General features: G+C 55.9%; 1 protein-coding gene across 1 annotated transcript; it reads right to left on the bottom strand.

Annotated features, from left to right (window-relative positions):
* Positions 1-262: 262 nt before the first annotated feature.
* On the bottom strand, positions 263-3038 carry NANOS1 (nanos C2HC-type zinc finger 1). The gene has a single exon (XM_027655324.1). The coding sequence runs from the start codon at positions 2961-2963 to the stop codon at positions 2190-2192; it is 774 nt and encodes a 257-aa protein (XP_027511125.1). The 5' UTR covers positions 2964-3038; the 3' UTR covers positions 263-2189.
* Positions 3039-7210: the final 4172 nt, after the last annotated feature.

Consider the following 7210-nt stretch of genomic DNA (forward strand, 5'->3'; position numbering starts at 1 on the left):
GCACATGTGGGACGAGAGAGGAACCAGGAGAAACAGAGCCCAGGCCATCAATACAACCCTTTTCCTCTCACACCAATGATGCACTAGGCCAGTGCCATCCGAGGCAGGGGACCTGCTGGTATCCTGATGGATTTCCAGGGCTGGTACTGCACAGCAGCTTAATGTAAAGAGCTGAGAGGTGGGGCAGGGACATGGCAAACCCTGCGAGGAGCAACTCCACTCCAGCCCGGCCAGTTAACCCTCAGAAAACACCCGAGACAGATTTACTTAGATCTTTCTTGCTTTTGTGTCCAGTAACAGTCAACTGCATTGAAATGTATATATGGATCTTCAAAACTTCCCACAAGGAAACAAAAATACAGAAGGAAACTCTTCCCACAGCATCACACTTGAGCTTGATTCTAATGTGTGGTGGACACAGATTAAACCTACGTGGACCAGGAATCACAAAACCAAACACATCTAACTTCTAACAGCTTAGAAGAGCCAGTGGTGCACATCCCATGGAGCAGGAGACAATAAGTAATGGTATTTAGCACAAGGAGAGAGGCTGCCACAAGGGTAACTGCAGCCATTGAGTGTTATTTAATGCAAGCCCCACTGCATTTGGTAATTAGAGCTGACACCATCTTTGGAGTCATCTGATGGAGATTTAAAGGAATACTTCCACACAAAATCAGGTTCTCCCTCCTAATTGCTGTGGCTGTGAGCCAACAGCTGTGATGAATAATGAACTCTGGGCCCTCGTCCCCAGCCCATCCCACACATGTTTTGACTCCATTCTTGACTGTCCTGCTCTCCCCCTCTTCTCTCGATCCCATTCCCACCCTGCTGAGTAGCTTTCCAAAAGGAAACTGCACAAGTGTGAATCACCCCTCACTTTCCTGGTTCCCTTTTTCTGTCAGGACCCATCTCCTTTCTCAGGGTCCTGGTGATGCCCCAGCAGTTCCTCCACAAGGTCCTCTTCACCTCCCTGCTTTCATTAGGGCATCCTCCCTGGACAGAGCACCCCTCCACATCCCAGGTGTCACAAAGCCATCTGCAGTGTAACAAACACTCCACTCTGAAAACTCCTGCACCTGCCTTTTGGCTCTGGAGGGATCCTAAGCAAACTACAAGCCTGCTGCTCCTTCTCCTTCCTCTGAGTCAGAAAATAAGCAATTTCTGGTCTTTTGAGGACTAGAAACAACGTAGCCCTGGCTGATATTCAGTACCAAGGATCTGCCATCACCCAGGGTAGTCCAGATCTTCAGTATAATTCTTATGCTTTGTACAGTCTATGTAGTGTTAAGGATATTTGTTAACCACATGGGTAGATCCCTTCTACTTGCAATGAGTTAAAGCCACATTTTCTCAGCTCTTCAAAATACACAACCTCCCTTTCTTCCATTATCCTATGGTCACAGCTTCCTGCTTTGTCCAGGTCTTTTTCCTCCAGGCTTCATATCACCTCCCCCTTCACCACTACAAACACAGCTGCATCAAATCTTGTTCTGTGCCATTGTAACTGCCTTTCTGTCAGCAGAAAGGACTCCGTTTGCACCCTGGCCCAGAGTCATCATGTTTTCAAACGTGCACTTCGGTGTTTTCTCCTCTCAGACCTTCCCCAAAGCCGAGCATCCGATGCGGGGACCTGCGAGGCCAGCGCCATCCATCCCTGCTCACGAGTGACCGCGGGGCACCGCTCCAGGTAGGATGCTGCGATTTCGGGAAGCAGGAGTTAACTACTGAGGGCAGGTTTGATCGCGGTTTGCACACCGGTTTTAAGACCGGCAAAGGAAACCGATGGGACGTTTGCTTCAAGACCAGAAAGGCGTAGTGTTGTACCCTAATTAAACACCCTGCTATTAAGTGGCAATTAAGAACAGCTCTCCGGCCCGCTCCCCGCGGTGCAGCCCCGCAGGATCCCGGTCTGGGATGCGCTCCGGGCCGGGCGGCAGGAGGCGGCGCTGCCCCTCCTCGGGCGACCTGAGACCCCCGCGACCCTCCCGGCGGCCGCTTCGACCCTCCGATCCCACTCCCCGCAAGTCAGATCTCGCCGTCTCCGTAAAAATCACATATAGATATATTTTCTTTCTTACAATAAACAAACACAGCGCATCTCCGCCGCGCAGTCCCCGCCGGGCTCGGCGCGGGCCAGCGCGCACCGGCCGGGGCAGTGTCACCGGGCCGGGGGACGGTCCCGGGGGTCAGCGGCCCTTCCTGCCCAGCGCCGTCCGGGCGTGCCGGAGCTGCCGGGCCGCCGGCACTTTGGAGAGGGGGCAGTACTTGATGGTGTGGGCATTGTCGCCGCTGGCGCCGCAGAGGGGGCAGGTGTAGCGCCGCAGCACCGGGCAGAGGACGCGGCCGTCGGGTCCCTTGAGGATGTGCGTGGTGTAGAGGGCCACCGCCTCCTTGTTGTTCCGGCAGAAGACACAGACCTGCAGCTCGGGCTTGAGCAGGCGGGAGGCGGCCCGCGGGTGCGCCGGCAGCCGCCCCGCCACCACCACGCCGCCCCAGGCGGAGCCCTCCCGGCCCGGGTGCTCCCCCGAGCAGTCGAACACCACGGCGGCGGGGCCGCCGCGCCCGGGGAACGGGCTGAAGTCGGCGAAGCGCTCCTCCAGCAGCCCCTCGCCGTGGTGGTGGTGGTGATGGTGATGCCCGCACAGGTCCAGGTCGTGCAAGTCCAGCGCGCCCTCGAAGTACGGCCCCGCCGCCTCTTCCTCCTCCTCCTCCTCTTCCTCCTCCTCCTCGGCCGGCGGCACGGCGGCCGCCACCACCACCGAGGGGGGCTCTGCGCCGAAGCCCTTGCCGGGGCGCACGGCCTTGGTGATGAGCGTGGCCAGCCCCAGGTAGTCGTTCCAGGAGTTGAAGACGTTCCCGCAGGCGCTGTGGCTCCGGCCGCCGTAGCGGGCGCCCGGCAGGCACTCCACGGGCGGGAGGTGCCGGTGCTGCTCCAGCTTGGCGCCGGGGAATGCCTCCATGGGAGCGGCCTCGAGCGCGGTGCGGGGCAGCGCCGGGCGCACCGTCCGCTCCCGGGGCCGCTCCCGCTCCGGGTCCCGCTCCCGGCCCCGCTCCCTCCGCCCGCTCCCGCCGCCGCCTCTGCGAGCGCGCGGCCGCGCTCGGCGCCTCAAATAGGGGGCGGGGGCGCGCCCGCCGCGCTCCCATTGGCCACCGGACAGAGCCCCCTCCCGCTCATTGGCTGAGGGGCGGAGGGGGGCGTGGCCAGGCGGCACTGGGGGCGCGCGTCAGCCCCGCAGGTGCGGCCGCCGAGGGGAGTCGGGATCGGGATGGGGATGGGGATCGGGATCGGGACCGGGATCGGGATGGGGATGGGGATCGGGACCGGGATCGGGACCGGGATCGGGATCGGGATCGGGATCGGGATGGGGATGGGGATCGGGATCGGGATGGGGATGGGGATGGGGATCGGGATCGGGACCGGGATGGGGATGGGGACTGGGATCGGGATCGGGATCGGGACCGGGACCGGGATCGGGATCGGGATCGGGATCGGGACCGGGATCGGGATCGGGATGGGGATGGGGAGCCGGAGCGGGCTGGGGCTGCGGAGCGGGCCCGGGATCGGGTGCCCGTGTCCGGACCACACGGGCCGGTCCCGGATGCTCCCGCGGCCCCGCTGCCGTGCCGGTGCCGTGACACCGCACCCAGCCCGGTACCATCGCACTGACCGCGCACCGAGTACGAAACCAACCCGCTCCACCCGCAGCAGAGCGATGTGCGGGCACAGAACAAGTTCCGCCCAAGTGGGAAGCGGTTCGTGCCTCCTCAGCTGGAGAAGGGCAGCAGGTGCCCGTGAGCTGCGTGGGGCAGAGGGGATCTCCTCTTCGGACCCCTCTTAGTCAGTGGGTTTGATTGGTTGTACTTAAAGCTAATAAAAGGTTTGGATGGTGTCTCAGGTATGTGCACTCCCTGGAGCGGAGGGACATTGCACTCACTGGAGTGCTGCTGAGGTGTGGGGAACCAATCTGGAATACTCAGCCCAAAAAAGGACCAGACCTGACCTATACTGAGGCTGTGAGGGCACAGTGTGCATGTGGAGGGACCCTGGGCGGCAGGATGGGCACCGGTGTCCTGCAGCACCCCCCTGAGCCCGGTGAGTGTGGGTAGCCCAGCGCTCCCCCCGCTGACAGTGCTCACAAAGCCGCTGCTGTGGTGGGGACAGGCAAGTCCCCCCTTTGCTGACCCTGAGGATTCCCGTCCAGTCTGGCCACCCAGGAACCAGATCCTCCTTTGGGAAGCATCACACGTGTGCTCTTCCATTTGGGCAGGAGGAGTTGGCAATGCAGCCACAGGTAAAGATCTTATTGATTTCCAGCCCCTGGCAAGAGCTGCTGGGCTGAGCACGGCGGGTGGAGCTTTGTCAGAGGGGAATCTCCCCTGTGCACGGCCCTGATTTGTCGGTCTAACAGGTGCTCCTCTGGCAGGTAAAGCAGCTTCACACTGCGCTTTTGTTTGCATCTGAGATCGGCAGGTTTCATGAGCTCAGATATCAGAAACACCTCTCCAGGGTTTGATATGCTTCTCCAGCCATGTGAAATGCCTGGGAAGTGGATGTATCAAGGACCAAGGAACAATGCAGATGGCTGCAGGGAGGAGAGCTGGCTGGAGCGTGAATTCTTTGGTTGGAAAATGGGACTCGCTTCAGTACTGAAAACATTTGCAAAGGAAATCCTGTTCCAGACTGTGCTCATGCTGGGACACGGTTCTGCTCCAGGTGACTGCAGGGACATTTCACAGTTGTGTGGTGTCAGGCTCAGCCCAGAGCTCAGTCTCTGAGGTGCAGTTATGTGACACACCTCTCCTCTCTTCAGTGGAGCATTTTGTGGTTGGTCCATTGGGGCCATTGCCTCTGAATACAATAAAACAGAGGTAACAACTGGGTGAAACAGTGTGGGGTGATCAGTCAGAGTGGTGGAGCATCACATCCTGGGGCAATTGTTGTGGCTCATCTTCTTCTGTGGACATTTTAAGAGGCAGTCTTGGAGAGGGAGTAATTTCAAATCACTGCTGTAGCAGTGTCAATAGGACAGGCAGAGAGGTAAACAGCCCTGTTCCCCTCACTGCTAATGCAGGGAGGGATGAAGAACATGGAGCAACACAAAAAATATCCTCACTAGAAAAACACTGTGAAGGATAGATACTCATCACCAGCACTGCAGTAACAGCACCCTCTGACAGCTCTTGGCAGAGCTCGTGTGTGTTGCCAATCCAAGTGTACAAGACATGTTGCAAAAGTTATTTTGATGTTTTCTCTGTCCAGATTTTTGCCAATGACCCCTCACATTCCAGGTGTTGAGCAAAGACTCAGCAGCTCAGTCAGGTATTAGGTCTCTGCAGAGACCAATCTCTGTTGGGGATCATCAGCCTTGCACCAACCTTGTGCCAACTTGTTGGGTGGCATGTTGCAAAAAATCTGTTTTGTTGGGTGCAAGAGTAGGGAATGCCACTATTGACACTGGAACAAATCGATGTCTCAGTGAAGCTCTTCACCAGTTTCAAGCAGCAAACAAAATATGTGGTCAAGAACAGCTAATGGACAAGTGGCTGTTTCTAGGAAGGATACAGCACTGGTGCTTTGGAGTTCTTTGAAATGTTTTGGAGTTCTTTGTAATGTTTTTCATTGGAAACGTTGAGGACTGCATGAAAAATTACTGCTCTGTCCTCAACTGGAAGTTGGGATTATTTCTGACTCTATCTCAAATTGCCCTTTCAGCACCCCCTTACACTTGGACGGTGTAAGACCACAGATGTCTTGGTGGTGTCTCATATGAGTTCTTGTGGCAAGGCTGAGCAGCAACCCTGGAAAACTATCATCTGGAGCCGAAGTGACAAATAGCTGTTGGCACTGTGGATTCAACACCACAGGCCAAACTATGCCCAGCAAAGGGGAAAGTTTTCTGCTCCCTCAGAGCAGTGAGGAAACATGTCAGCGATTCAAGTTGATCTGAGCACGGGATCAGCTCCCATCAGAACTTCTGGGAGTGAGCAATCTGCCTGGGGGGACTGGTGTAGGACATCCCACTGGCCAGAGGAGTCTGTAAAGCCCAAGATGGCCCCTGGGAATATATACAACAGCGAGTGAGGGAGGTCTTTGTATGGGGTTGGAGGAAACATTTCTTTCCTCATATTAAAGGAAAAATGATCCAGCAAGTGATTTAACAAGAACTATGGAAGGATTTACGTACAGGGGGGGTTGAGTGCATGCAGGACAGCTGTCAAGTTTAGAGAGGAGATTAGCAGTTCATTTGAGAGATACATTAGGAAAGGGTTTGCTCCAGGGGGCTGTGAGCTCCCTTGATGCCGGGGAGGATTTAGTGTCTGTAAGTGTTGATGTACTGTGCACGTTATGAAGCTTGCCATCCCAGCAGCTTTGATATGTTCCAGCTTTTCTTTAAAACCCCTGTGGATTTTAAAGTGACTTTCATTTAACGTGGGAGATGTTGACAAGCTCCCCCAGGAGGCTGGCGAGTTCTCGAAAGGCTCTTTTAAAATATTGGCTTCACCGCCACTTCTGCAGGATTTCCCCCCCCCTCTCTGGAGTATCAAGGAGTGGTTTGTTTCTGACAGCACTAAAAATACATTAGGTGTCTGCTGACACAGGGAAGATATGCCCTGTGCTGGTTGGACTCAGCCTGGTGTTCAGGGATCCTTTCTAAAGCTTTTGATTTAGCAGATGATGCTTGTGTTTGGAAAGCTGAAGTTTATAGCACAGAGAGATCCTTCTGTTTGGAAGATTGGAAGCAGCTGGCAGGACTAACAGGGGTGAGTTAGGTTTCAGTGGGTACAAACACAAACCATGGAAGCAGAGCTTCAGCCTGGAGTCTGCTCAGAGGCTCCAGCACCCACGTTCACTGTGCCCCTGGGAGAAGTGCTTTCCCTGGCGTTTTCCTTTTGGAAGGGGAGAGGGGCACAAGGCTTGTACCATAAGTGGATGTGGGGTGGCTGTACTGGTGGGTGGTCTGGGGAGGAAGCCCCTGCTCCAGGCCACTGGTGTGAGGACCCCAGGTACAGTGGCTCCAAGGCTTCAGGAAAGGAGGGCTCAAGCTGGGTGTTGGTAAGAAAGTTAAAGCCCTTTTTACTGGCAAAAACTCACTGGGATGGAGGATTAGGGATGTAAAACCAGCCATGAAAAATGACTTTGGTTTTGGGAATCTTTCACTGAAGATGTACTTTTGCTTTTGTTGTGTGGAAGCAGCCACACAGGAGG

This window comes from Corapipo altera, unplaced genomic scaffold, assembly GCF_003945725.1.
Source record: "Corapipo altera isolate COAL_440 unplaced genomic scaffold, ASM394572v1 180, whole genome shotgun sequence".
NCBI classification, from domain to species: Eukaryota; Metazoa; Chordata; class Aves; order Passeriformes; family Pipridae; genus Corapipo; species Corapipo altera.

Bases quoted from the DNA above. Each gene is read 5' to 3' on its own strand.
- NANOS1 (XM_027655324.1), bottom strand. From the start codon at position 2,963: ATGGAGGCATTCCCCGGCGCCAAGCTGGAGCAGCACCGGCACCTCCCG.